The sequence below is a fragment of the Saprolegnia diclina genome (genome assembly GCF_000281045.1).
Source record: "Saprolegnia diclina VS20 unplaced genomic scaffold supercont1.61, whole genome shotgun sequence".
NCBI classification, from domain to species: Eukaryota; Oomycota; class Saprolegniomycetes; order Saprolegniales; family Saprolegniaceae; genus Saprolegnia; species Saprolegnia diclina.
Genome location: NW_008246128.1, coordinates 213,606 through 240,420, shown reverse-complemented (window position 1 = coordinate 240,420; position 26,815 = coordinate 213,606). Strand labels below are relative to the sequence as shown.

The window sequence follows — 26,815 nt, the reverse complement described above, 5'->3', positions numbered from 1 at the left end:
TATAAATGGCTTTATTGAGGGCTCATGAGGACATATGAGGGATTATTTTTTGTGTAGAGTGTGGCAGCGATATGATTGTGATAGTCATGTGAAGATGGCTGTATGTACAAGTTGTCATATACGGCATTTATTCGTGTAAAATTCGATCCATGGTAGGCATACGAAAGTCAGCTTGGCCGAGTGGTTAAGGCGTTAGCCTGCTAAGTTAATGGGGCAACCCGCGTGAGTTCGAATCTCACAGCTGACGATCTTTTTTTGTCCCACCCGCCTAGCGATCATTCTTGTAGCCTCTCTCAAAAATCATTCTTTTATCATTTTCTTTATCATTTTTGAACAATTCAAACCAACTCCATGCTGCATTTTCTCGTCATACTACCCACTCTCACAAAACGTCAACGAGACATCTTTCTACTTCTCCACCAAGTAGTACTAAAATACACAAATTTTCAAGTTACAAAGTCGTCGTTGGTTGAACCGAGATCTACGCCTTGGCGCCACAGGGCGCTAAAACGACCATACTACCTCCCTCTCGACTTGATGACGGTTGTTAAAAATATAAAATAACCTTTGTTTTCAATGGCAATACCATTTCTACGAAGTTCAATTAACTATATATTCTTTTCCGGGCTTTGCAGGCGCTGCAAGTGGCGACACGCTTCGTAAAGGCCTTCCAGGCTTGCATACGACAACAATGCAGTTTGCACGCCGGTGGTATACAAATGTACTCATATGGTTCGCTTCTTTGCCCCATCCGAGGCGCCCCGTTTCTTAGGACGCACCAAGATCACGCTGCCGATCGTCCTGCACCGCGACCTCCAGTCGCTGATGCCGCCTCAGTCGCTGGCGACTCCCGACGACCATGGCAAACTGCGTGGCTTTGCCGCCGACCGCGACGCCTGGAAAAATTTGACCGACCGTATCATCACGGGCCTCACCCGCGGGCACAAGCGTCGTAGGGCAACGACAGACGAGCCCCGCACCGCCGCCTGCGCAGCCATGGACCGGCAAGCGAATGAAGAAGAAGGAGATTGCTAGTCTCTACGTATGCGAAGTCTTTGTGTAATTATGAAGATAACGCGAAACACGTTCATATATAGATGGTTTGACGAGCTTGACACTTGCGAGGACTCAAAGTACAAAACTTTTGGGTGCGCTCAATCGGGTGCGGTTTTTCCTCTCTGCTGACCAAGGTGCGCTTCTCTTTATTTTCACCGTTTTACACCGTGTGTCTTGGTGGTAAATTCCCCCTACAAGGAGCAAGATGACCCGGGTACAAATCATATCCCACGTCCCATCATTTTCTGCCGAGCGATGGACGACGCTGAGGCGCTGGCCGCGGTCGACGGCGCTGTCGCGCGCCTCAAGGACGCCGGGGACGTGGCAGCCGCATGGACGCTCCTTAGCCCTCACAACGCGATCTACTGGGCGGACGAGGTCGACGAGGCCAGCCCGCCGGCGCCGGCGGCGACGCCCGAGTGGCGCAAAGCCATTAGCTTTGCCGACTGGATCGACGCGCTGCACCCAAAGGACCGCCAATGGAGCCGCGCGCAGGTCATCGAGGAGCATGAAGAGATGTTCCGCATCAGCTTTGAGAACGGGATCGACGACGACATTTGGGTCGATCGCCAGTCGGCCGACATTGCACCCGACGGCTCCAAGCTTAACGAGCCGTGGCGCAGCCGCCTCCAGGTCGGGGACCTTGTCGACTGCATGGACAACCATTTCTTGTGGTTCACATCGACCGTGCTTTCGGTGTCGCCCGAGAAGATCCTCATCGGATACCGCGTGTACTCGATGGACGGTGACCAGGTCGATACACGCGGCCGGTACTCGGGCTACGACGCCGAGTTTGACCAGTGGTTCGACCTCAAGTCGCACCGGATCGCGCGGGCGTACACCAAGGCCGACGGGACATTGCACCGCAGCACGCTCCCGTCGGCGGACGCCGACCACGTCTTTGCCAACGCCGCGCCGACGCAGCGCTGCCGGTCGCCGCTCCTTCTCGCGTCGCTCAACCGGTTCGGCGCGGCCCAAGGCTTTTCGTTGCTGCTCAATGCAATTCCCGCGCTCTCGATGGCTGAGCTCAGCTGCGTCCTCGAGTGGCTCCTCGACATTACCGAGTACCTCACGCAGCCATTCGCAGCCGCGTACCTTGTCGACGTTGACGCAGCCATTGGCGCCAACCTCCTCCTGCATCTCCGCGCCGACGTGCGCGCGATCTCGATCGACGTGGTTGCGCACTGGGCTGGCCGCCTCCAATCACTCCTCTCCCATGTGCTCAACGCCAACGGCACGGCGCTCCGCCTCGATACATGGCTCTGGTCTGTCTACATGGTGTACATTCGGTGCCCGCTCCTCGAGCGACAATTCCAAGGCGTCCAAAAGATGGTCGACCTCGTGCAGAGCTTTCATTACCGCAAGCGGCAGCACCTCGACGCGGCGCTCGTCACCGAGTGGTTCCACCGTGATCTCATCCTCGATGTGCTCCTTCGATCGCACGCCGAAGTGCTCCAGCGCGCGCTCGAGCTCTTCCGCTTTGGCGTCCAGCAGCGCGTCGTGGCCATGTCGACGCTATGGGCTGTTGTCCTCGACCCGGCCGCTGAGAAATCCCGCGTCTCGCTCCTCTACTCGTTTCTCGTCGAAATGGCCTCCGTGTTCGCACCGGACCAGCTGTTGGAGCTCTGGCGGCTCGTGCAAGCACTCGACCTCGCGCTGTACAGCGACGACACGATCACGTAAGCGCCTCTGAAGATAGAAACATCGAGTGGATCTGGTCGCTTAGGTGGCTCGTCCGGCTCCACAAGTGGCTCGGGATCCGCAGTGTGGACGCTTCGGACGGACCATCGACGCAGGACCTTTTTTGGGCCATTTTGCAGCACCCAACGCTCCCGGCGTCCGTCCAACTGGCAGCCCAGCGCGGGCTTGTCGACGCGTTGAGTGCCATGGACATGAAGGTAGCCACCTTGAGCTCGCGAAGACTTCCGAACTGAGAGGAACCTAGACGCCGCGCCAGGACAACCTGCTTCGGTGCTTGACCAACCTCGCGGCCTCGACTGCGGTCGTGCCATCGCTTGAGATTGCCGAAGCGCTCCTCGAACAGCACCCGCTCATCTCGTACACGGCGTTCACCGTGCCAAGGGGTTTGGCGTTTTCGCAGCTGCCGGACGTGGTGCCACGCGTTTTGCATGTGCTGCCGGCGTACCCCGACGCGGCCTTTCGGTTTCTCTCATTTGTGACGCCGCTCGGAGTGACGTTTACGGACGACGAGCTGCGGTTGCTTGTGTCGTTGCCGCCCAACGACGACGACCGCCTGTTCCCGTTTCTCTCGGGGCTCTGCGCGTCGCTGCCCTTGACGCAGTCGACGTTTGTGTTTGAGTGGTTCTTGGCGCACGTTTCGGCGCCGTGGCCACTGCCGCGCTTCCGCTGCTTGGAACAGTATTTTCTCTCGCTCAACCAAGCCCACGGCAAGCTCGTGCGGAGTCTCTGGGACGATTCGACGCTCTTCCACGCCCGCGTGCTCCCGCACGACGTCCTTGGGATCGACGCGCTCTGGCACATTGCGCTCAACGCCGACAGTCTCGAGACCGTCAACGCGGTCGTGCCGTGTCTCCACGCGCTGTACCACGACACAGACTCGCCGCTCGTTCAGGAAGAGTACATGGACCAGTGCTGCGCGCACGCGCGCGTGGCGGCTGCCAATGCCAACGCACCGGCGGTTGCGCGCTGCCTGCACCTTCTGCAGCACATGGTCGGGCAGTGGGAAGCGGTCGAAGTGTGCTCGCCGTTCACGCGGCCGCACGGCGCCTTGTCGAGCCCGAGCGACGCGTCCTTGGAGCTGCATTGGAACGATCAAGTGCTCGCGATCACGTCGTCGACCACCATTGGCGAAGTTCAGGCGGCGATCGCGGCCATCTGGAAGGTGCCGGTGGGCGCAGTCGTTCTCGACTGGCGCGATGCCAATCGCACCCACCGCGTCCCGAGCCTCCAGGTGCAAGCGCGCCAAGGCATGCTTCCAAACCTCTTGGAGGCCAAGTCGAGCACCCTCTTGCCGGCGGTCGCCGCGGTGGCAGCGACATGGTATGCCGACCGCGCGACGGCGATCGAGCGCTACAGCAACACGAACGTGTACGTTATGTTTCGCGGCCAAAACGACGACCACAACTATGACCTCGACGAGTGGCTGCATTTCATTGCGTCAGTCGCGTCGTTGTATCCGAATCTGGTGTGGGCGCACCTCATCGAGTCGGGCTTTCCGCCGGCGCCGACCAGTCTCCGCTTGCGGCTCGTCGACAAGTACTTTGGCCTCTTCATGGACGTGCTCGACGTCCTCGAGCGGTCGCAGCACGATGCGTCGGCCATGTGGAACCTCCTGCAGCGTCTTCCGTCGCATGTGGTTGCCATCGACGAGCCGATTTCGATTTGCCGCCCGCATCTGGTCTTGTACCAGCTGCAGATTCTTGCTGCTTGCCCGCGGGACGTACAACGCATGACGCCGGCACTGGTGTCAACGCTCATCGATCTCGTCGGTGTGTCTTCGCTGGGGCTGCAAGCGCACGCGTATCTGCTCTTGGTGCTCCAACACCACACGGCACTTGACCTCCCGCGCCTCGTGACGCTCTTGCGTATGGTCGCCTCGTCGGCCGACATGAACATGCTCGAGGTGCGCCAGCTGCTCCAGTCAGCGTGCTACATGTGGACGCAGCACACGGCGGCGCTAGCTACAAGTACAAGCGAGCGCGATGGCATTGACACGGCGCTGCTGCTCGAGCTGCTCCAGTGCCCGACGAGCGCTGGTGTCCGCAGCGACATGGCCGCGATGCTCACGGCGTCTCCGCCCCTTTGGACGTTCTCGTGGCTGCCAGCGGGCTTGCCGTCCGCGACCTGCACCGAATATTTCGCTACACTCCTCGCTGTGCTGCAGCAAGTGCCGGTCGACGACCGCTTGGTCGTGCGCGACGCGACGCTGCATCGGCTCTCGGCGACACTCGCGGCGCCGAACGCGCCGTCGGCCGATGACGTAGTCGCGGGCTGCTTGCAGGTCCTCACGCGCATGCCGCTCGAGTGGGCGGTTGTCGCACCGCTGTACACGGCGTACCTCAACACGCACTGGTCGCCCCGCTGTCGGCACGAGATGTACAGTCTGCTGCAGCATTTTGGAACGCCGATGGCGATGCTTCTCGAATCGATCTTTCCGCAGTTGCCGACGCTCGAACACTTTGCGACTGCAGTGCCCAGCGCTTCCTCGTCGCAGTCGCTTGTCGGCTTGAAGAACAATGGCAACACGTGCTTTCTCAACAGCATTCTGCAGCAACTGTACTACATCCCGTCGTTGCGATCGGCCGTCTTGCAGCTGGACGCAACCGACGCGTCGCCGTTGCTGCAAGCGCTCCAGACGTGCTTTGGCCACCTCCAAGCCTCGCGCCGACCCGAGTACAGTCCGCTCAGCGTGTCGCAAGCGTCGCCGTTTGAAGCCGGCGTGCAGCAAGATGCGCAGCAGCTCTACTTGCACATTGTCGATATGCTCGAGGCCGTCGGGCTCCATCATATCCTCACGGGGTCGCTCTTCCACGAACTCGCGTTTGAGAGCCAAGCGCGTCGGTCGAGCGAAAACTTTTGCTGCGTCTCGCTCGACGTCCAGAACCTCCACTCGCTCGACGAGTCGCTTGCTATGTGGGCCAAGCCCGACGCGATCTCGGGCTTTGATTGGGATGCCGAGCACACCAACGTGCACATTACAAAGCAAGCGCTCTTGCATGGACTGCCGCCGTACCTCGTCGTCCATCTCAACCGGTTCACACTCAACTACCACACGTTTACGACCGAGAAGATCAACTCGGCGTTCGCCTTTCCGCTCGAGCTCGATGTGAGCGCCTATGTGGCCGACACGAAGACCGCGCCGCTGTATACGCTGGTGGGCATTGTCGTGCACAGCGGCACGGCGCAGTCGGGGCACTACTACTCGTACGTGCAGACAAACCGCGGAACGTGGATTGAGTGCAACGATGCAATCACGCGTCCGTGGCATCTCGAGTCGCACCTCCAAGTGGACTGCTTTGGGTCGGCGACGAGCCAGAAGAGTGCGTACATGCTTTTGTATACGAACGCGCCGGACGCGCACTATGACGCGCCGTCGTCGCCGTTGCCACCACTGCTGCAAGCGACGATCGACGACGACAACCGCCGGTGCGCGCTCGAGGCACACTTTTTGCAACCAGATTTCTACAGCTTTTTGATTGCGCTGCTCGAGACGACCGCGTCGCTCTCGCTCAATTTGGTGCTGCTTGCGACCGAGTTTGTGTGGCACAACATTGCGAAAACGACGGAAACCGCGCTCTTACCCTCGGTGCTCGAGCGCTTGCTGCCGCTCTGGACACCCGACATGGCGACGCGGTCGCTCGACGAGCTCTTGAAGGAAGCGCCGTTGTTTGTGCTTTCGTGCCCTGACGTCTTGGTGCGGGAGGCGTACGTCGCGTTTGTGTTGCACGTTCTCGGCCTGTGCCCGCTCGGCCGCCGCCGCGCCGCGTACGACGTCATTCTAGGCTGGATACCCGCGGTCTCGACGCAGTGGATGCGCATGGAGCAGTACTGGACGCTCGTGCATCACATGGCTTCGAACGACATCGAGTGGTTCGTCGCGCGGGAGACGCTCGCATGGTGCCACGCGTTTGTGTTGGGGCAGCCGACGTCGCTCGTTGTCGATGGCGTCCGGACGCCGTTGATTCCGCACTCGACCATCATGGGCAACAATTTTCTCGTGCCCAAGCTCGGTCCGCTCCTCGATCTCATGGTGCTCTTGGCACCCACATCGAACGCGACGGCCGTCTTTTCGCTGGCGTTTTTCCAGCGGCTTTGGCACTGGCTGCCGCAAGCCGATGACAAGATGGCGACGGCGCTCAACCGCGTCATTGCGTGTGCGTGCAAGGACAATCGTGCGCTGTCGCTGAGCCTCTGCGAGCTCGTGCTCTCGACGCTCACGCACGGCAGCGTCGTCGGTATCGCGAATGCCCTCTTGGCGCTCGTGACGCTACTGCGCCTCCCCGATGCTCTGCAGCCGCAGCGGCTGCAGTGGCTTTTGGTGCGCCGTGGCGCGGCGCCGCACCACTGGGGTCTCTTGTACGCACTGTACTTTGGCCGGCTGAGCCATCTTGCGTGGTGCCACAAAGTACTCGAGACGCTTCTCGTGCTCAGCGACGAGCTGCCACCGCTCTCGCAGCTCCTCGGCAGCCTCTTTCCAGTGCAGTTGCACCACGCAACGTTTCTCGATTGGGTCCGTGACGCGCTCGGATCGACAGCGACGACGGCGACCGCCATCGCGTCGATCCCGATCACGACGACCAACCACATTCCATTGTCGTTGCGCTACAAGCGCTTCCAAGTGTGGTCGCCGCCCGAAGACCGGGTCTTGGAGCACCGGCCGATCGCGTACGAGCCCGAGCTCATCAAGCAAGACGAGAAGGTCGAGCTGCTCTTGCAGGCGTGGCAGTACGGCGAGGTGCTCGAGTTTCACGTAACGAATTCGCGCCAGACGCCGGTCGTGCTCACGCTGGACGTGCAGTCGCCCGCGCCACTGTACCTCGTGCGCGAAGTGCCCGCGCTCACGATTTGCGTGCTCTATTCGATGCCTGCCGGCAACCTGGCGCTGCAGTGGACCGCCGAGGGCTACGAGGGTGCGACGACCACGTCGACGGCGTTGGTTCCGGTGCTGGAAGCGACGACCCGGCCGCGCCACGACTCGCTCGATACCATGGGCGCCTTTGACGAAGACGAGAGCTTGCCGGCGCTGGCCGACCCGACGCCGAATTCGTCGGCCGAGCCGCGGGTGTGTCCCCGCTGCACGTTCCACAACGAGCCGTACAGCATCCTCTGCGACATGTGCGAGGCCGACCTCGATGGCATGCTGAGCGATAGCTTCTAGTCGTCGATTTTGTATTGAATGATTTTCTCGGTGTTTCCAGATGACTTAGGACGCGCTGTATGTGGCCGAGACGCACCGCTTGTCGAGCTCCTTGCAGTGGTCCATGAGCTCGAGCGGCTCGCTTTGCATCGCTATGTCGGCGGCGGTAAAGCACCCGCAACGCCCGCCCACGTGCTTGCGCGGAAACTTGTTGGGGTCCTGGCACCACACGACGCTACCTTCGCCTGCTTTCCATTCCATGTTGCACGCCTCGATGGCTGCGGCCGCGTCTTCGGCGGCCTTGGCTGCCCGAATGCGCTCGCGCAGCGCCTGCATGAGTGGCGTCGCGTGGCCAAACCTAGACATGACGGTTTGGACGCGTGTCGAGCATCCAAGTACGTACTTGTCGTAGTAGACGCCCTCGACCGTGCCCATGCGCGCGTAGGCCTTGTTGGTGTCGAAGAAGACGAGCCACCGATGGACATCGAGCAGCTGCTTGTCTGTAAACGAGCTAGCACCATCGTCATCGTCATGGCCATGAGAAGGCATGCGACGCATACCTCACGTCATCGCCGTCGGTAGCGACGCCCGAGCTAAACGCGCGGCTGCGGTCGACGCCGATAAAGTGGCGGTACGCGCCGCCGTCGCCGTAGTGCTTCTTGCCCGCAGAGACATCAAACACTTGGCCGAGCACGGCGAGGAAGAGGCGGTCCTGCTCGACGCCGTTGAAGAGCGCGAGCTCGGTCTTCGTCAAGCGGTACTCGTGGTGGCCGCCGGGCACGCGCGGGCCGTGGCTAATCGCATGCAGCATGCGCGCCGTGTCGTCGTGGCTGTTGATGACGTGCATGGACGCAAAGAGGAGCGCGCCGAGGCCGACCATGATGAGCGGCAGCCACACCCAGAGCACCTTGTCTTGCTCGTCGAGGCCCGCGTCGCCCGCCGATACGCCCTCGTCGGCGTCGTCGTCGCTCTCGTTGCGGAGGTCGTCGTGGCGGCGCTGGCGCAGCTCCATCTTGAATCTTGAAAATGCCACGTGGCACCCATTGGCTAAACGCACGCCATTTGGACTTGACCAGAAAGCCATGCGACGAACGTTGGCCGGTGCTAGTAGCCGCTGGACGAGCTTGCTCACTGTCACTATACTGCTACTTGGACAAGTAATGGCGGCCCTTGCAATGGTGCGCCATACACATGCAGCAGCATGAACGAAGCTAGCAATCTTGGTCCGCCGGAGATGGTAACTGCCTCAGCGAAAAAGGACGTCTGCCGGTTTCAGCCCATTCGGGTGATGGATGACCCATGGTGGTATCAGCGAGCAACGCGAGCGACGACGAGAGCAATGGCATTCGACGTGCAATCGAGAGCGTTCAAGCGGCTGCCCTTTGCACGATGGCACTACCGTCCCGACCCTCGCGACAGCGTACGCTCCACCTCTGTAACCTGAGGCACAATGGTCATAATGTCATAATGGCGACAGCTTGTCAGCGGCCGCCGCGCGCCGCGTGTCACCGACCTCCGAGCGCGCCGCCGACACGACTTTGCACAAAGTTTTCCCGCCAAGCGCGCTTTGATACGCGGCTTGCCGTCTACAGTACGTCGTCTGATCAACTATGGTAGCTTTATCGTCTTGTAGCAACACCGGGGCCAGGTGCGTACGACAGCAGCCACTGGCGTCTCGATGGCCCACGCGCCAATGCGTTCATGGCCCTTGCTGAGGTCCACCGGGCGATCGAGCCGTCGCTCGCCACGGGACCAGGCCCTGGCGCCTACACGGTGAATAGCCAAGGTCCCCGGACACCACGTGCACCCCGTGCAAGCATGCACCTCTCGCGTGCGCCACCGCCCGAGTCGGACACGCGACCGCTGCCAGCACCCCGTACATAGTCGTGTCCCTTCTACGGTGTTGATCGATTATGTGTAGGCTCGAGCTTTGCGTCGACACCGCAGTCGTCGTGGAACCACTCGCCTCGGTTTCGCCGGACGTTTTTGGCGCCCGCAAGCCAACCGAGTGCTGCCGACACGATCGCAGCCGTGCACTCGCCACAGGTAGCACACGGTCCGAGGCCCGACGACATCAATTGCTTCTATAGTCGACCGAGTTTCGAGCCCGCCGACGCCGCCTCTGGGCGAGCATTCTCTTGACAATCGAGGTGCATACGCGCTTCTTCCTCATTGCGTGCCAGTACCGAATTTGCCACCGGCTCGTTCTCTGCCTCGAGCGACGACGGCAGGCGGTGCACGCGGCCCTTCTACGGTGGCACCGCGCGACGGTCCTGCACACGCGCCACGTGACGCAGCACATTATCCACCGGCTGCTGTGGCCGGTACACATGATAGACCTCGTAGTCGGTTGAGAACCCATCGACGTGTAGCGCCTACTGCAGGCCCGCGGCACGTTGCGACTCCGCGCGGCGACTACGCTGCGCAGCTTCTTGACGTGGGCGACGAGCCGACCAGCCTTTCTGAAGGCCTTGCGACGGTTTATCGACCGCGTCCGACGCGTCCAAATGTGGTGGCGAACCCTGTACCGATCGGTGCAAGGCCACTTGGAGCTGCTGCACTTGCAGTGGCATGCCCGGGAAGTCCACCTCCGGCGCACGGCCGTCGCGCAACGCAAGGCGGCGCCTTTTCTACCGTTTCACGTGCTCTGGCACGTGTCGCCGACGACAGTAGCCTCGTCAATTTTACCATTGCGATAGACCAACAGGATTATCGCATAGACGCGCAAGCACTTTACGTTGACGAGCCAAGGACACTTGTACGGTCGAGTCGACGCCGCCGACGACGGCTTCTTCCTCTCGGTATGTACAAACCACGGTTCTTATAGGTGATCGACATGGATGCTCCAGTGTACGCCGACGGCCGCCGAGCTGCTGCCACGACCCCACGGACGTCCGTTCTTGGTGGTCTACCTTGAGCAAGACAAAACACGCTGTCTCGTGTTGACATCGGACGCAACGTCCGAGCTCCACCTCTGGCTCAACAAACTCCTCCTCAGCATCGAGCTCCGACTGGCGCTGGCCACTGAAGTCGACGTGACGAGCTTGCGCTGCCAATTGCGCCTCAAAGCGCTTCGCGACAAGCGGCAGCTGCGCACGTGCGCGTATTCGAGCGATTTGATGTTCTGTGTCGGCGACCTCCTCGGGTACGTAGGGCCATTTACGATACGGAGTCCAAAGGACGCGGGTAGCGACCGTCCGTGGTGCGACCCCGCGCTGGTACACGACGCGCTTCTCCACGTGCACCGACGTCGACGGCAGGAACACCTGAAGCAAATGACCAAGTATCGACTCGGGCAGTGGAAGCTAGCCCAGAAACAACACAACATTGTACGTAACCAAAGCCAAACGAGTCAGCATGGAAAGGGGATACCATCTAGCACCTGCGGAAGCGAGCGCTTCAGCACCAAGCCAGCAGCTTCGTACAAAGATGCAAGGAGGTAAGGCGAATGACACGCGATGCGTAGGGCCTCCGCGCCGTCCCGCGCCCACGCTTGCGCCTGCTCTTGCCACAGTGCGAGCTCGATTCTCTCATTGAGCAGGTATGAAGACCCGCCAGCGCTGAAGGGAAAACGCACATCAAACTGTAGGCTATCGTTCAAACATTGACGGGCGGCACGGCGCCGCTTGCGACGCTCTGCTATCTGCCGCCACCGCCGCCCGAGCCGAGCACGGTCCCCTTGTTGCCTCTGCTGTAGCTTGATGCTATTCCGAATCAAGCAACACTGTTTTGCGTGTTTGAACCAGTGGTACCTAGTGTTGGCCACCCTTGGCTGTCCCGTGGATGGCTGCGCGACCGTTGCTCATGACCCTTACCCTACCCCTACCCCATGGCGGTGGGCTAAACCAAGGGTATACCTTTAGCTAAAAGAAGCAAGGGACCCTGACCCTAGTCCGGTCCCTTAGTAGTTGGTGCGTGAAGGACCAAGAACGACTGGACTTGCATTCATACACACAGCTTAACACTCTAAAGCACAGTTGTCTACGCACCGAGGTACGGGACCCGGCTCGACGCACGCAGCAGCGTCGGCTTGGCGGTCCACTGCGCATAGTCGTGGAGGAGCTGGCGCAGCGCGTCCGCCTCGACGCAGAGGCCCACGAGGGTCGCTTGGGTCGTTTGAACCGCGATCTTGTCGCCGTTGCCGCTCACGCTCGCCACGTCGGCGTGTTCCCAGCTCATGACGACCGTCTCGGCCTTGAGGAAGTGGATGCCGTGGCCGTTAACGCCGACGCGGCACGACGCGTCGCCGACGAGATCAAACACATTGGTGAGCGCGCTGCTTTTGCTGCTCGCAACACGGTCGATCGTGAAAAAGTGACTGCCGTACAGCCGGTGCTTTGTGACTTCGTCCATGAACCGGTCTTGCCACTCGGCCAAGCTCAGCTCGGCGGCAAAGCGCGAGAGGTGCGCGAAAATGAGCTCGGCCCACTCGTCCTCGGTCTTCTCCACGTGCCACGCCGGTGGGAGGTAGTCGTACACGTTCATATCGAGCACCTACAAGTATACAATCAGCCAGTGTGCCATCGTACAATGGAGAGCATACCTCGTCTTCGCTCGATGGCGTCAGGTCCGGGGACGTATCGATCAGCATCGCGTACGCCGCGAGGCGCACCAACGTCTCGGCATGCGTGTACGGCAGTGCCGACGCCGTCACAATATCGTCCATGGCTTGCAGGTACAAGAGCCGGCGAAAGAGATCGTCTTCGACCAAGGCGAGTGGCGGCAGCAGCCGCACCTTGAGAACGAACCGAAGGCGGGCCGGGCGGCGGCGGTGTCGGATCGGGTCGTAGTAGACATCGCAGAGGTACGCCAATGGATGGCACCACGTCGCGGTCGGCGCGTCATCCGACAAGAGCGCCAACCCGAGCAAGCGTGAAAGGTCTTCGCTCAAATGCAAAAAGTGGGCGCACACTTGCACGACGTTCATGACGCTGAGCTCGGGCGAGACAGGAAAGTTGGTCGTCAACAGCGTCCCGTCGAGAAGCTCGATGCTCGCGACAAACGGCGAGCGCAATTCAAACGACTGGAGCTCACCGAGGCTTGGAAGAAACCCTTCGGCCGCGCTGTCGCCCTCGAGGCGGGCAAGGCAGTACTGGGCGACGCCGCGGGCCTTCATGAGCGCCAGACGCTGGTCGAGGGGCGTATCGTCGTCTTGGACCATTCTCGGCTCGTCGTCCACATACTGGTCGTCGTCGCTGTCGGTTGTCGTCGTCCCGAGCCGACGCCGACTCGTGGACGAGGCCACGTCCTTGGACAAGAACGCCACGAGGTACGGGTGCAGGCTGGACGAAGGTCGAAAGCACGTCAAGCACAGTCCGAGGAGGTCCCAGCCGCGCCGGACGCTCTCGCGGCGCGGGTTGTTGGTCAGCTGCTTGACTAACTGAGCGAAAATCTCGTCGACGAGGTGCGTGTGGGCCAACCCGATTTGCAAGATGCTCTGCGCAAGCATCTCGCGGAACGACATGACGCGGTCGCGCATGTAGCCGAGGATGCACCGATGAATGTACACGCTGTGGTGCGCCGGGATACTTGCAAGCACCGGCTGATCGAGTACACGGTATTCCCACTGGAACGGCGGCGGGTTTTCGTCGCGAAGCACGCGAAGACCGGGGTACGTTGCCATCTCGAGGGGCGCGCCATTGGTCGACGCATCGACGATCGACGAGGACGGCGTCTCGTCCACTGTCTCGTCGGTTGCGGCCACCGAGAGCTTCCGGAGGACGTCTTGGGCTGCCGACAAGAGCACGGCGTCGACGCCGGCGTCCGACGCTTCGTCAATCCCTTTGGCCAGCGCACGGGCATTGACGGGCGCCTTCAAGAGCTTTTCGAGCTTGGACCGGTTCGTGAGCGCACGCTGGAGCCGCTTGGTGATCGAGGCGGCGGCGTCCAGTGCGGCGTGTGCGTTGGTGGCCCCGAGGCTCGTCACAAGTTGGGTCTGGGACGCAAGGAGCGTCAGCATGTCTTGCCGCACTTCCTGGCCGTGGTCCAAGCGGAACGCGAGGAACGTTGTCCAGTGCATAAGCGCTTCCACGTTGCGCGCGGCGTCGAGGCGCTGGAAGAGATCTTTGGCGACCGATGCAAACTGCGGTAGGACGCCGAGCTGTGCCGCTTGCTCAAGCTGCGCTTCGGGCGGGAGGTCGTGGATCGCGGCAACCGCCGCTGCCCGCGCGTCCAACGCCGCCACGATCGCCTGCACGGGCGAGTCGGCCGACGCCGTCGCGCGGACGCCGTCGAGGTCCTTGGCCACGAGACGTCGCCACGCGTCATCGTCACTGGGGGCAAACGCCGTCGCATTCGCCAACGCCGCTTGCGCCTGCGTCGCCCGCTTGACGTTGGCGTCCCACGACGCCATGCCCACAGCCTTGCAGCGCTTGAGCGCCGCTGCCAAGAGCTGTGGATGCCCGGCTTCGATCGCAAAGTCGATGAGCTCAATCGCTTGGGATCGCTCCAGACTCGGCTTGAGGAGGACCTTTTCCAAGAGCTGCGCCGCCGCGTCCTGCAGCGGCGACGGCGGAAAACCGGCCTCTAATAAAATGCCCAAGCACGCCTCGATTGTTGTCACCGACTGCTTGGCGACGGCCTTTTCGAGGACGGCCTCGACAGCACTGACGTCGCCGGTGGACCCTTGCTCGCGGAGGCACGCCCAGGCGTCCCAAGACGCAGCCATCATGTCCAAGAGGGCATCGCCCAAGCCAAACTCGATCGCACGTGCAATGCCTTGGGTCCACTCGGTTGCACTTGCCCCTTTGGTCGGCAGACCGATGAGGACAGCATCCTTGACCTTCCTCGTCTCAAGCGCGCGGATCATGACCATCGTCGCCACTTGGCGCTCGTCCGAGCCGCGGCTTTCTTGCTCCGAGAGCAGCGCCATGAGGCGGGATGGGTCGGCCGTCGACGACAGCATGGCTTGTCGCAGCGCCGTCATCGCATTGTCCATGGTCGTCTTGTGACGCAAGCGCGTCGACGCACTCTTGAGCATTTCGGGCTTCCACGACGGACTCAGCGTCGTCACCGTGTGCAGCGCAAACTGCAGTACAATCTTGACGTCCATTCGGAGCGCGTCGTCCAAGAGCGACACCAAGTACGACTCTTCCTCAATCTGGTGCAGCATCGCCGTGGCCGACACAAGGAGGCGGACCTGCGCATTCGGGTCGACCCACGTCTTTGCAAACGCCAGGCCTTGCTGAATGCCGGCACGGTCGCGGGTGTGCATGGCGTCACGCAGACTCTGTAGGCCATGCCGGCGGCGCAGACAGAGCTTGCGGTACACGCCGCGCTGCAAATTCCGCTGCAGCATGGTCGCATTGGCGTTGAGGCACACCTCGCGGACCTTTTCGAGCTTCTTGCGCTGGTGGAGCGTGAGCCACACTTGGTTGTTGTCGACGCGCCACGTCAGGTCTTCGAGGACGCCAATCGCCGTGAGCGACCGCACGAGCGACTCGAGCGTGTTTCGGTGGCCGCAGAGGTGCCGATACCGCGCAAAAAAGTGGGGCGGCGTCATCTGCACCGAGAGGTTCCGCTGCGACGCGTGCATGAGCGCGAGGACCTGGAACGACCGCAGCTGTCGGAGCACATAGCGCGCGTCGACGTCAATCGCAGCCGACTGGGCCGGGTTGACACATACGACAAAGTGCTGCCCCATGCCCGAGAGCCCGTCAAAGAGCGCACTTGCCTGCTGCAAGAGGTCGGTCGCGACCGAGTTGGTGTCCGGTTGGTTCGCCTTGATCGCGCTAAAGTTGACAGCAATCCGGACGTGTGCGGCCGACGCGCTCGCCGCGTGCGTCGGCGAGTTGCCATACCGGTCCACAAGGCCTTTGACAAAGCTGTTGCGCGACGACTTGAGAATCGCGGCGGCGGTCGACGACACGCTCTTGTTGTTCCGGCGCGCCATGTCCTCTGCTTCATAGATGATCGAGCCCGCCGAGTGGTGCACGAGGAACTGCAGCTTGTAGTTCTTCTTGTTGGTCGATGACGGCAACACGGGTTGCAGCGACGGGTTGCCAATGTTTTCATTGGCCACGAGGAGCTTGTTGACAAAGTGCGCGTCATGGGCTTGCTTGGTCTTGGACGCCATGTGCTCGTTCAGCACGACGTAGATACCCGCCGGTGCCGCTTCGTACAGGCGGACGTACTTGGACGGGTCCAACGGTGACGCCGCGGCCGGCGACTCAAAGACGCGTGAGAGGTAGAACGACCGCGCCTTCTCGGCCCAGTAATGGGCGTGGAGCGTCTCGAGGCCTTGGACGTGCACGAGCAGCATGGTATCGTCGAGCAAGGACGACGACGACGTGGCAGAGGAGGACGACGGGTCCGCGACCATGTCAAAGCCAAAGCCATCGAGCACGTGGATGCCCCGGTTCTCGACCATGATGTTGCTCTTCTCGTAGCGCTCGACCTTGGAGCGGAGGCTGGCGTTCATACGGTACACCACCGCATTAAAAAGCGCTTCGTACAGATTTCGGCAAAACGTATCGCGCGCCCGCGCCGCTTGGCTCACGCTCACAATCTTGAGCGACGACTGGTGGTTGGACGTGACCATCTTGCGCGTGCGAAAGTAGTGGTCGAGGACGCTGGCTTCGACCTCGAGCAGACTCGCAGCGCGGAGCAGACTTTGGCTCGACGCGTCGAGGACGACGCAGCTCGCATTCTCCGACGTGTCGTGCGCCGTCGCCGGTACAAAGACGACATTGCCGAGATGCAAGATGACCGCGAGGACCTTCATCATGTTCTGCACGTGGTGCGACGGTACGCGCAGCGCGGCGAGGCTTGCGACCACGTCCGCGTACTTGGCGGCGTCGCTTTGTCGAATCTCCCCGGGGGCAAATGCAAAGGGCGACGTATTGGCCAGCACCGTATCGGGCAAGTCGAGGATGTCGCAGAGCGTCGGGTTGACACTGGCTTCCGCCAGCAGGTAGTGAAATATGTGGAAGTTGCGCTCCTTGGTCTGCACCACGCGCGCCTTCTCCAAGCCGTACGTGGTCACACTGCCCGCGAGGAGGCGGCCGTGCGTGTCGTAGTCGACTGACGTGAGCTTGGCAACGCGAGACGCATTGGCATTGGACCCCAAGCGCACATGCCCGAAGGCCTCGAGCACCGCGACCGCATGGAGAATCTGCTCTTCGACGGGGATGTGCACCGAGATCGACGACGACGACGACGCGGCGCTGCCTTCGCTGGCGTTGGAGCGCGACTTGGTGCGAATGCTACCGCGCGACTGTTCGTGGTGGCAGAGGTACTGCAAGACGAGCTTGGCAGCTTCCGACTTGCCCGACCCGCTCTCGCCGAGGAGCACAATCGCTTGGTCGTCGCCCGACTCGTGCAGCGCACGCATCGCATCTTCCGCGAGGCCAAAGAGGTGCGGTGGGAGCTCGTGGAGCGTCTGTCGGTGGCGGTACGCGCGGATACGGTCCGGCGTGTACAGTGGCACGGGCCGCTTCGGGTTCATGCTAAGCAGGACGGACGCGCCACACTCGGTGTAGATCTGCTCGTCGCGGTACCGCGTACGAAGCGTGTACAGTAGCGCGTGCTCGAGCGCTTGCGCCTGTGTCTCGTTGCGCCCCGTGAGGTTGCCATGCAAGCGCGCCGTGATCGCGTCGGCTTGGTCCGGCGGCGCCTCGGGCCGCTGCAAGAAAAGCTCGGCGACGTCCGAGACCCGGCGCGAGAGGTCCATGCACACAGGCAGCGCCTCGTCAATGTCGAGTTGCCGCTCCTCGCCATCTTCCGTGTGCACGATGAGCGTGTTGGCGTCCGCGCCTTGGGCCACAATGACGCCGGGTACGCACACGAGGGCATCGTCGGGGCACCAGACCCACTGCTCGGGGCGGTCCATGTCCATCGGCTGCTCTGCCAACTCGGAGGACGCCGACGAGTCCACGCGGAAGCGCTCGTCCATCGTCGTCGAGGTCGAGGGGAACACTCGTCAATATGTAATATTCGAGCTGTCGCTTGTCGTATCCGGAATCCGGATACGAACACCTGTTCGTCAAAAAGCGCGGTCGTCGTTCGGTGCAAGGGGTCCAAGGAAGAGTCGACGGCGCGAACAAGTAGTCACTAACGTCGCCAAGTCCACGCCACTGTATGTGTACGCTCGGTCGACCGACCAAAATTGCTGGACCGATATAGAGGAGAGGTCCATCGAACGTGGTGTCGAGTTCAGTACCCCGGGGCACAATCAGATTTGACCACAAAGCCGGGGCACAGGACACAGCTCCTTCAACTTGAATGCCCATGGTCCATCGGTGAGCAGCAGTTGCCAGGACTCATCATACATGAGGTAGATGGCGTTGGTGTCCTCTTCATCCAGTGCACTGTATTTGCAAAAGTGACCTGCCTCTCTCGGGGAGGCGAGCGCCGTGTTCCCAGCGGTCACCTGTGCGCTTTGGATAGCCTATTTAGGATAGCTCGGCGCGGATATGTGTACCTCTTGCATACACGGGCGACCGCTGGTCCGACAACTAGGTATCCTACGGCCGCTAGTCCAGGGATTTCTGCGATTGACGTCACTGCGTTGGGAAGGCTCCTTCGCCGTGTTTCGAGCCTGCTCTCGACTCATGACGCAGGGCGTCGTCGTCCTTGAACCAGCAAGCGTCCTGCGGTGATGACACCTGGTGCTATGTGAACCGTCTCGCCATTGCAGCTTTCGGCACTGCATCGCACCTCGGCTACGGACATGGTCAACACGGGACACGGCTCCTTGATGCGGCCCCTTCATGGACCCCGCGGCTCTTCCAAGAACGTAGCGTCAAGAAGTTATAAATCGAATCTACTCGGCCTTGAGCACAAAGTAGTCGCCGTCCCGGGTCAAGACACCGGAAGTCTTTTTCGAAGCCGCCTTGAACGCGACCTTGGACGCATTGAGCTCCGGGTGCTTGTCTTGCACGTACGCGAGCGTGGCCTTGCGCAGTGCCTTCTTGCCCATGCGGCGCCCGTCGGCCTTCTTGACGAGGCTCTTCATGGCCTTGACCCATTTCTTCTCGTCGGCCGAGAGCTCGATCACGGTCTCATCGGTTTGTGTCGCCAGATATCCCTTGACGTGCGATGCCAGCGCGGACAGGCCCTCGGTCTCGGGCTCGGTCTTTTGCTTCTTGCTGCTCTCGTCCGTCGCGTCCTCGTCGGCCTTGCGCTTGGCGGGGGCTTCCGGCTCCTTGAGCTTGTTGAACTCGGTCTCAAGGAACGTCCAGAGCTTTTCTTCGAGGCCGCCGCTTTGGGCGCCGATCGAATTCTTGAGAAAGTTCATAAACTTGCCCTTCTTGCGCGGCACGTTGTCGTAGCCTTGGATGCGCTGCAGCGCCTGCTGCACCTTGGGTTCCGGCGCGGTCACGGACGTGATCAGGTCCATCCAGCGCTCCTGCGGGTTGCGCTTCGCAGCCGCCTTGCCCTTCTCGCCCTGGAAGAGCGCGCCTTGGTACTTCTCGGCCTCCGAGATGCACGTCGTGTGCGCGGCGTAGTCGTTGCCCTTGAAGACGACCGAGCAGTCGACGCACGTCACGGCCCAGCAGTTGCGGCACCGCGCCGCGTGCTGGTCGACCTTGTTCTTCTTGAGCGTCTCGTTGCAGCCTTCGCAGACAAAGAAGACCATCGGGATCGGTGTCTCGGCGATGCCAAGTTGAAGTGCCATGGCCAGTCACAAGCATGTCCGTATAATCGTTCGTTATCCGGATTGTGGCCACCAATCATATTGCGTTGCAGGATTTCGATGCCGGTTCAACACAGCTATGCTGACGCCTCTGGTATAAGTATGAGAGCGCTGTCGAGGCGTGGGCAGGCCAAAGCGACAACAACAGCAAGACACTGCCACAAAAGCCAGCGACATTGCCGCACCAAAATGAACACCAATCACGCGATCTCGGTTCATGACCTGCCGTCAAACCCCGCCAAGACTGGAGCCGAGGACGACGTCTGTTTCATACTGGAGGTGCAGCGCACCACACAAGCCGAGGCAGTGGTAGGTCACCATCTTGGGCGTATGTGAGAGCACGTAGCAGTCGCTACCACGAAAGCGAAGCGCTGCGTTTCGTTGGAGATGGCGGTGGATCGCACAGAACCTACAGATGGCAGATGGACAAGATTCAAACTGCTAAATTCTATCCGAGTTGTCCACTACACAAAAGCAGTCCATTACCCCCTGCAATGACCGCAAAGGTTCAGAGAACCATCACTCCAAGCCTCGGCAACGACCCGTGCAAGCAACGAGGCTGAGGTATGGCTGCACATCGCCCGTGGCGGGCTGCCAGATCCGAGGAACGACCGCAGAGCCATGCCAATACACTAAAATAACCTACACAAACCCTAATCCTACCTTTTGCACGTCTACAGATAGGTGATCTGCGCCTCAGCCCTGCAATGGCCGAGCGGAGTACACAACACAAGCAGGTTGAGCCAAGGACAGCTCAATTTCCGGCTAGCGGGGACCCACAAGGAACACTCTGGCGTTGTAGCCGGGAGCAGCGGATGTTCGGTCGATCCCTATCCGTTTGCCAATGTCCCTGAAAATTAATTCTGGAATTCTGGAATTCCATTCCTTTTATTGCAATACAATTGTAGAAAAATATCAATTTCGGTGCAATTTCGATATCACATTCCACTGTACGTCGTCGACACGCATCAATACACCTCTCGATCCACCACAGTTCAAAAACACAATCGTCCGATTTTGGATAGACGCACGCATGCTTATCCAGGTATCCAGCCGTCGCGCCGGGGTTGGTCTCGTCGTCGTTGCGCTTACTTGACAAACTCCCACTTATTGACCATCATCTTGGAGATGCACTGGAGCGCGTGCTTCTGGACTTCGGCGTTCTCGTGCGTCATGAGTTTCATCGCGACCTTCTTCGCGCCGAGGCGCTTGGCGATGTGCTTGCCGTTGGGGTAAAAGCGCACAAAGTCGCCGAGATCGTAGAGCGCGACCGCGACCGTCTTGGGGTCCTCCGACTCGAGGAGCTCAATGAGCAGCCTACCCTTTTGGTATAGATAAAGGGTGAAAATGGCGTCGTACCGAATGAGCTCAAACTCCTTGAGCTCAAACGCCATGTAGTTTTCTCGCCAAAACTTGTCCGTATGCAAGAGACCCCAGTTGAGGGCGCCCGTGCGCAGCTCCTTCTCGTAGCGCTCCATCGTGCTAGCAGCACGCAATTACTTCCGAAAATCCAACCAAACGACGTACTTGAGCTCCTTGAACTCACGAATGAGCACGTCACGGACGGCCTGGATCGACTTGGTGATGTCGTCGTCGGTCCACTTGCGGTCACGGAGGTTCGTCAGCGTCTTGAGCAGACCGCCGTCAATCATGCTCTCGTTGTACTGACCGTTCTGCTTGCCGAGGAGGTTCTAAATGCCGAGAATAAGATTCGCAGCCGGTGACGGTGCCAACCTGCAACGCCTCCAAGGCCACGCGCACGACCTTCTCACGCGGCGCCGCAATGACCTACACCACACAGTGAGCACAAGACGTCGTGACGCATGCGTCGTCGTCACCTGCTGGATCAAAGCGTGCACAGCACCAGATGAGCCAAACTTCTCAACCGCGTCCGGGCAGAACGACAGCGTCCAGAGGCAAAAGCTCAGCTACCAAGAGAGCCATGTGAGTCGACCGCATTATACGTATCGAGACGCACTTCGTAAGCCAGCTGGGCGCGACCTTGGCAGTTCTTCATGACCTCGGCGACGCTAGCAGCACGAATGGCGTGTCATCGGTACCTCAATCGAATCCACAGAAATACCTCTTCATGCCATCGGCCTTTGTGAAGAGGAGACGCGCCGTGTTGTTGCGGAGGAGCACCATGAGCGTCGTGACCGCGTTACGCGCCGCCGCCGCACGGGCCGCGTCGACCATGTTGGCCGACGCCTTGAGCGCGTCCAAGATCCACTGGATGAGCGCGGCAATGTCCTGCTCCTTGACGCGCACCCTACATGATCGCTCCATATCCCATCTGTATTCTGTATTGGTAGCGCCTACGTTAAGAACTGGGCGAGAATGTGGCCGGCCGCATACTGCGTGTAGCCGGTCTCGCTGCGCAGGAGGCGAAGGAACGGTGCCGCATCGACGGTCGTGCCCTCGGGGACAAAGTACTCGATGCGCTTGCGGAGGCGGCCGCCATCTGCATGCGAAAACATAAGTCGTCCAGATCGATGTAGGATACTATATACGTACCGGGCAGAAGCTCGTCGATGCGCGCAAAGGCGTAGCGCAGCACGGACGGCTCCGTGACGTTCTTGATGAGCTTGAGGAGGCCATGGCCGAGGAACTCGCCCGACTCGCGCAGGAACGTGTCAATGACCACGTCGGCCTGCTCCTCGTGCGCGGCCGCGTTCTTGGCCGTTGTCTCCATCTCCTTGATCGCGCTGATCTCGTGCTTGTCGAGCGAGAAGCCGCCCGGGCGCGAGTACGTGCCCCAGTTGATGTCCTTGAACTTGGCGAGGGCCTCTTCGCGGGCGAGTGCCACGTCGAGCGCGTTCATCTTGGCGTCCGCGCCGCTGTTGAGGCTTGCCATCCTTCCGCGATTTTCAATGTGACTTCGTGGGGCCCGCTGTTCAATGTACCTGTTTTAAACTCTAAGCTTGCTCTTTCTATGGGCACCCATCGTTTCCAACAGGTGACTTCATGTGGTAAATATGGCGAGACGCCACAATTAGTAGCCCAGCCACGCCTATGGCTAAAACCACGCAACACCCGCGGCTCGATCTTGGGCTCTGCAGCCGACACCACGCGAGCGATGGCCAACGCATAGAATCGGTCGGCACACAGTCGATGCACCAAACTATTGCAGATGGAGCCTTCTCTACTGTGTACCTTGGCTTGTCCAAACATGCAATCCATGAAAATCTTCCTCGTCCAAACGCAAAATTTGAGTTTCACGACGCTGACCATACCATTCATGAAATATCATTCCATCCGATTCAGTAGAGCATATTCTCTCTGTTTGACGCCTCCAGCCATGCGCGGCGTCATTGGCCCTTCCTTTGGAGCGCTGTCTTTGCCGCAGGTATTGGCAGGCTCCAACCCGGCCGATCCTGTCTTCAACCGGTCGGATCGACGCTTCACCAAAGAACTAAGCTTACACATGGGCTCTACCCTGCGCAAAACATAGTCGATACGGTCTACTAATGTACTGCGTACCAAGCACACCACGTCGACGTGTCGAGCGGCCGTTGCGACAGCACGGTGCATGGCGCAGCGGCGCGCAACATTTCAAGGTGGCGTGTTTTTATCCAATTCCGTCGAGTCCCATCGCTCGTGTATGCGGACGCATCCGGTTACTTGCGGTTGCTTGGAGCCAAGACGTATGGCCGCCGAGCCCGAGTACGCGCAGCTCCATGCGCGCTTCATGCGCCTGCAGGCCGAGACGCAGCGCCTCGCCGCTGCCTACGCGCTCGCCGCCGAGCAGCTTGAGGATCTCCATACGGACAAGGCCATCCTGACCGACAAGCTCGTCCGCATCCGCGTCCGCCGGCGCAACCTCGTCCGCGCCGCCGATGCGGATCTCGGCGCGCTCATGACCGCCAAGACGCTCTTCGTCCGCCACACGCGGCGCGCCATGCGGAGGCAATTCCCACTCGCCTCCCGCAACAAGATATCGCGGGCACTCGACGACGCATGGGATGCGCTACCGGCCGATGCCCAAGAGGTTCTAACGTACGGGCCAGACTTGCACTCACGTCGATATAGGAATGGCAACGCGACCTCAAGACATATGCTGAAAAGCCAGTGGTAGCACGTCAGAAGGTCGAATGGCGCGTCTCATGGTCCTCTCTTAGGCTCCACCGACGGCGCCACCGACCAAGCCCGTCGTCGCCAAAGCGGTCAAGAAGGAAGAGAAGGTCGACGGACCTTTGGTCGCTGCCAAGAAAGCTCCATCCAAGTCGCGCGCCAAGCCGAAACCTGCCGCAGCGCCGATCGCGACCGACGAGTCCAAGCCCAAGCCCGCGCCGCGCAAGCGCCCACCGCCCAAGAAGAAGGATCCATCGGCGGCGCCCGAGCCCAAGAAGCCGCGCAAGTCGCCACAGGTCAAGGCGCCGCGCAAGCCGACGGCCAATGCGACGCCCAAGAAGACGCCGACAAAAAAAGCTAAAAAGGCCGACGCGCCACCGCCGCCGACCGTCCGACCGCTGGACTTGGACGACGGGTCGAGCGGCGGCAGCAGCGTTGCGCCAAGCGACGAAGACGACAGCGACGACAACATGATGCACTTGCCCATGGGCGCGTTCGGGTAGACTCCCCTACGATCGTCGGCCTTCCATGTTTTTCTTTATATATTGGTCGAATCGACTTGTCTTGTGGTCAATGTAGGCTAACTCGACGGCGACGCAGCGTGCAGCTGCTGTACGACGTGGCCAATGCTGCTCTTCCGGAAGCGCAGCTGGAGGCGGGCTTGGATCTCGGCAATCGACAAGGTCGACCGAATGCTGTCGTACTCGAGGACGTCGCTGGCTTGGACCATATTGACCAGCAGCACAATCTAGCCACTTTGTTCTCACAGACGCCTTGCCATGCAGCACCAACCTGGTCGAGACGGGTAAACTCGGTGAGGAGACTCAGTGGCTCGGTCGGGAACTTGGCGCAGAGCTGCATGACGCTGCGCACGTCACGGTCCAGCTGCATGGCGCCCCACTCGTTAAACTGCTTGGTCTGAATCCCTTCTTCCATCCACGTGCAAAGATCGACGACGACCGCGCGCCAGAGCCGCTCAAACGTCACGCTGTTGAGGCCACGTCGGAAGCGCCGGAGGGCCTTTTCCCGCAGCACCTACCACCAACGATGATGCGTCGTCGTCATCCAAAGAGCGCGAAACCTGATGGACAAGGCGACGCAGCGGCGAGTCGTGCACGTCAAAGTACTCGAACGACTCCAAGTTGAGCTCAAACTGCCACTGTGGAATCGACGCGTCACAGTACGCCCGTAGTTTGGCCTGGAGCGCGATCGCATACAGCTCTTGCGTGCCGACCGTAATGACTTGACCGACGTCGGCTTGCAAGTCACTCAGTGCTTTTGGGAGACACTCGAGAAGCGGCGGAAACGGCGGAAACGAGAGCTCGTGCAACCGCGCATGCAGCGTATCGACGTACGCCGAGCTCTTGTGCGCCGAGTTGATGGCCATCATCATCTTGGCCTGGCGCTGCAACTGCGCTGTGAGGTCCATCTCGACGACCTCCAAGAGCGCGTCACCAAACGACTTTTCGTCGTCGCCAGTACTCGACGCTTCGTTCGGCTCGGTCGTCGCTCGGGGCGACGTGACCGGCAGCGGCAGCTCAAAGCTGCGATCGGGTAGCGCCAGAATCGACGGCATGAACGTTCCATCGAGCGCCTCGACGATGGCAATCACGATCGCGAGCACCGTGTGGTAGTGCATACTAGGCAACGTATTCCCTGAGCGTGCGTTGCCAAAGTCGAGAGAGACACCTCTGATTCGCGCGGGCAAAGGCCTTGTCGAGCACGAACGACGTGTCCTGCACCGTACTAGACAAATGCAGGATATACTTCAACTGTGAAAAATGAAACATAGAACCCTAACCCTACGACACACCTGATCTCAAACACGTGCGGCTCGACTTCTTCGGGCTCGGCAATCGCGACGGCCTTCCGGACGCTCTGCGAAATGTAAAACTGCTCGAGGAGGAGGTAGACGCCGTTGAGCTCGGCGATTTTGGCCGAGAGACCAGCGTGGGCGGCCACGTCGAGGACCGAAGCCGTGTACTGAAAGCCCCACTGGAGGATCGTAGCGAGTTCGTCCAAGAGCAAATCGATCATCTGGAGACTCTCGTCGGCTTCGACCTGCCCATGGTTCATGCTGATCTTGCGCTCCCACGCGAGGAGGCGCGCGTCGTTGCCGTACATGGCGAGAACGTCGAGGACCACGTCGAGGATACGCTTGTGCAAGGGCGCAAAGGTCGCGGCGACTTGGTGCGGCCACACCGTCTGCTCAATGTACTGCAGGAGGTGCGAGGCGTCCTGGAAGAGCCCCGTGAGCGCCTCGAGGTGGATATGCCGGTCAATGTAGCCGTCGGCGTTGAGCTTGGCCGACGTCTTGAGCCGCTTGAACTGGTCAAGACGAAGACCACCGCGCTGGCTCGCATCGGCCGTCATGTAGTCGCGCAGCCGATGCAGCGACGCATCTGTGCTATCGAGCGTCTGCGCCGTGTAAAACGCGTTGAGCACGAGCAAGAGATCGTCTTCGAGGGCCTTGAGTTGGCCGGCGAGGTCGTCGGATGCGACAGGCCGACGCTTGTTTAGCGCGCCCGTCTTGGGCAACACAAAGTCGCCAAACTGCTGGACCGCGGCCGGGCCCTTGGTGATGGCCTTTTGCTCGCAGTCGCGCAGCATCTACATGACGATGAGCGAACGTACACATCGGTCGTCGTGCCTCTTCCAGGAGCGCGCTCTCGGGCGACGCCGCCGCCTCCTTCGCAGCTTCGCGCAGGCTTTGCAGCGCGTCCACAAGGCCATCGAGCTTGTCTTCCGCGAGCGCCATGTAGAAGGCAGCGATGTGCTCGTGGAACGCCATCGCCGGGTCCGTCATCCTCCTCGCCCAAGTCGAAAATCCGGATGGTCGTTCCGGCAACACCAAATCGACTAGATACACGCCACTTTGTTCCTCCGACCGACCACCACACCTGGCTGGTTTGATGCGTCGCCACCGACAGCGACAACGACAACGAGTGCCAAGCATACTGTGGCGTGAAAAGGCCCTGCAGAGTGCGCCTTGCTACGCCATAAGGTCCCCTTCGCGCCTCCCATGGTGTAACTTGCGTGCAATTAGATGCCCCAGCTGTCACCAACCTTGACAAGAGATGACCTTTCTGTGCATTCGGTTGCCTTTGGCCTCGCGGGTCGTCTGGCTGTAGAGGGGCACGCAGTCCAAAAGGTGGGCGCTCACAACGCTCTCTCAGCAAGCCACTGCTGCCACGTCCAGGCACCAGCAGCTCGGT

At 60.6% G+C, this 26,815-nt stretch overlaps 8 protein-coding genes and 1 non-coding gene across 9 annotated transcripts; 4 read left to right on the top strand and 5 right to left on the bottom strand.

Moving 5' to 3' along the window:
* The first annotated feature begins 166 nt into the window (after positions 1 to 166).
* Positions 167 to 247, top strand: SDRG_13592. The gene has a single exon. It is a non-coding gene; the product is annotated as a tRNA-Ser (tRNA).
* Positions 248 to 1,266: 1,019 nt separating this feature from the next.
* On the top strand, positions 1,267 to 7,956 carry SDRG_13591 (hypothetical protein). The gene is made up of 3 exons (XM_008619688.1): positions 1,267 to 2,735; positions 2,783 to 2,954; positions 3,002 to 7,956. Exons 1-3 carry the CDS (start codon positions 1,312 to 1,314, stop codon positions 7,913 to 7,915), a joined length of 6,510 nt encoding a protein of 2,169 aa, XP_008617910.1. The 5' UTR covers positions 1,267 to 1,311; the 3' UTR covers positions 7,916 to 7,956.
* Positions 7,902 to 8,918, bottom strand: SDRG_13590 (hypothetical protein). The gene is made up of 3 exons (XM_008619687.1): positions 8,455 to 8,918; positions 8,298 to 8,405; positions 7,902 to 8,252 (listed from the first exon to the last, which is right to left on the bottom strand). Exons 1-3 carry the CDS (start codon positions 8,904 to 8,906, stop codon positions 7,961 to 7,963), a joined length of 852 nt encoding a protein of 283 aa, XP_008617909.1. The 5' UTR covers positions 8,907 to 8,918; the 3' UTR covers positions 7,902 to 7,960.
* Positions 8,919 to 9,361: 443 nt separating this feature from the next.
* Positions 9,362 to 11,591, top strand: SDRG_13589 (hypothetical protein; the record flags this gene model as incomplete). Its single annotated transcript, XM_008619686.1, has 11 exons — positions 9,362 to 9,485; positions 9,528 to 9,770; positions 9,816 to 9,940; positions 9,985 to 10,218; positions 10,267 to 10,563; positions 10,615 to 10,695; positions 10,744 to 11,039; positions 11,085 to 11,223; positions 11,274 to 11,315; positions 11,361 to 11,435; positions 11,484 to 11,591. 11 exons carry the CDS (start codon positions 9,362 to 9,364, stop codon positions 11,589 to 11,591), a joined length of 1,764 nt encoding a protein of 587 aa, XP_008617908.1.
* Positions 11,592 to 11,807: 216 nt separating this feature from the next.
* On the bottom strand, positions 11,808 to 17,813 carry SDRG_13588 (hypothetical protein). The gene is made up of 2 exons (XM_008619685.1): positions 12,438 to 17,813; positions 11,808 to 12,388 (listed from the first exon to the last, which is right to left on the bottom strand). Exons 1-2 carry the CDS (start codon positions 17,784 to 17,786, stop codon positions 11,876 to 11,878), a joined length of 5,862 nt encoding a protein of 1,953 aa, XP_008617907.1. The 5' UTR covers positions 17,787 to 17,813; the 3' UTR covers positions 11,808 to 11,875.
* Positions 17,814 to 18,324: 511 nt separating this feature from the next.
* SDRG_13587 (hypothetical protein) lies at positions 18,325 to 19,511 on the bottom strand (the record flags this gene model as incomplete). Its single annotated transcript, XM_008619684.1, has 2 exons — positions 18,325 to 18,504; positions 18,551 to 19,511. One exon carries the CDS (start codon positions 19,509 to 19,511, stop codon positions 18,657 to 18,659), a length of 855 nt encoding a protein of 284 aa, XP_008617906.1. The 3' UTR covers positions 18,325 to 18,504; positions 18,551 to 18,656.
* Positions 19,512 to 20,431: 920 nt separating this feature from the next.
* On the bottom strand, positions 20,432 to 22,420 carry SDRG_13586 (hypothetical protein). Its single transcript, XM_008619683.1, has 9 exons — positions 22,044 to 22,420; positions 21,849 to 21,990; positions 21,613 to 21,798; positions 21,508 to 21,559; positions 21,368 to 21,457; positions 21,264 to 21,317; positions 21,057 to 21,220; positions 20,889 to 21,011; positions 20,432 to 20,846 (listed from the first exon to the last, which is right to left on the bottom strand). The coding sequence occupies exons 1-9, from the start codon at positions 22,381 to 22,383 to the stop codon at positions 20,618 to 20,620; spliced, it is 1,380 nt and encodes a 459-aa protein (XP_008617905.1). The 5' UTR covers positions 22,384 to 22,420; the 3' UTR covers positions 20,432 to 20,617.
* Positions 22,421 to 23,175: 755 nt separating this feature from the next.
* SDRG_13585 (hypothetical protein) lies at positions 23,176 to 24,103 on the top strand (the record flags this gene model as incomplete). The annotated part of the gene is made up of 3 exons (XM_008619682.1): positions 23,176 to 23,517; positions 23,559 to 23,600; positions 23,648 to 24,103. The coding sequence occupies 3 exons, from the start codon at positions 23,176 to 23,178 to the stop codon at positions 24,101 to 24,103; spliced, it is 840 nt and encodes a 279-aa protein (XP_008617904.1).
* SDRG_13584 (hypothetical protein) lies at positions 24,075 to 26,421 on the bottom strand. The gene is made up of 6 exons (XM_008619681.1): positions 26,251 to 26,421; positions 25,414 to 26,210; positions 25,290 to 25,346; positions 24,682 to 25,240; positions 24,393 to 24,635; positions 24,075 to 24,348 (listed from the first exon to the last, which is right to left on the bottom strand). Exons 1-6 carry the CDS (start codon positions 26,404 to 26,406, stop codon positions 24,181 to 24,183), a joined length of 1,980 nt encoding a protein of 659 aa, XP_008617903.1. The 5' UTR covers positions 26,407 to 26,421; the 3' UTR covers positions 24,075 to 24,180.
* Between the last annotated feature and the right edge of the window lie 394 nt (positions 26,422 to 26,815).

Bases quoted from the DNA above. Each gene is read 5' to 3' on its own strand.
- SDRG_13584 (XM_008619681.1), bottom strand. From the start codon at position 26,406: ATGACGGACCCGGCGATGGCGTTCCACGAGCACATCGCTGCCTTCTAC. The intron at 25,241-25,289 runs GTGTCTCTCTCG...TACGTTGCCTAG, and splicing joins TTTGCCCGCGCGAATCAGAG to TATGCACTACCACACGGTGC. The intron at 24,349-24,392 runs GTTGGTGCTGCA...CAAAGTGGCTAG, and splicing joins AGTTTACCCGTCTCGACCAG to ATTGTGCTGCTGGTCAATAT.
- SDRG_13591 (XM_008619688.1), top strand. From the start codon at position 1,312: ATGGACGACGCTGAGGCGCTGGCCGCGGTCGACGGCGCTGTCGCGCGC. The intron at 2,736-2,782 runs GTAAGCGCCTCT...CTGGTCGCTTAG, and splicing joins TACAGCGACGACACGATCAC to GTGGCTCGTCCGGCTCCACA. The intron at 2,955-3,001 runs GTAGCCACCTTG...AGAGGAACCTAG, and splicing joins TGAGTGCCATGGACATGAAG to ACGCCGCGCCAGGACAACCT.
- SDRG_13586 (XM_008619683.1), bottom strand. From the start codon at position 22,383: ATGGCAAGCCTCAACAGCGGCGCGGACGCCAAGATGAACGCGCTCGAC. The intron at 21,318-21,367 runs GTGACGACGACG...TGTGTGGTGTAG, and splicing joins TGCACGCTTTGATCCAGCAG to GTCATTGCGGCGCCGCGTGA. The intron at 21,221-21,263 runs GTTGGCACCGTC...CTCGGCATTTAG, and splicing joins TGGCCTTGGAGGCGTTGCAG to AACCTCCTCGGCAAGCAGAA.
- SDRG_13590 (XM_008619687.1), bottom strand. From the start codon at position 8,906: ATGGAGCTGCGCCAGCGCCGCCACGACGACCTCCGCAACGAGAGCGAC. The intron at 8,406-8,454 runs GTATGCGTCGCA...CGATGGTGCTAG, and splicing joins ACCGACGGCGATGACGTGAG to CTCGTTTACAGACAAGCAGC. The intron at 8,253-8,297 runs GTACGTACTTGG...CGTCATGTCTAG, and splicing joins GAGGGCGTCTACTACGACAA to GTTTGGCCACGCGACGCCAC.
- SDRG_13588 (XM_008619685.1), bottom strand. From the start codon at position 17,786: ATGGACGAGCGCTTCCGCGTGGACTCGTCGGCGTCCTCCGAGTTGGCA. The intron at 12,389-12,437 runs GTATGCTCTCCA...GTATACTTGTAG, and splicing joins CGCCATCGAGCGAAGACGAG to GTGCTCGATATGAACGTGTA.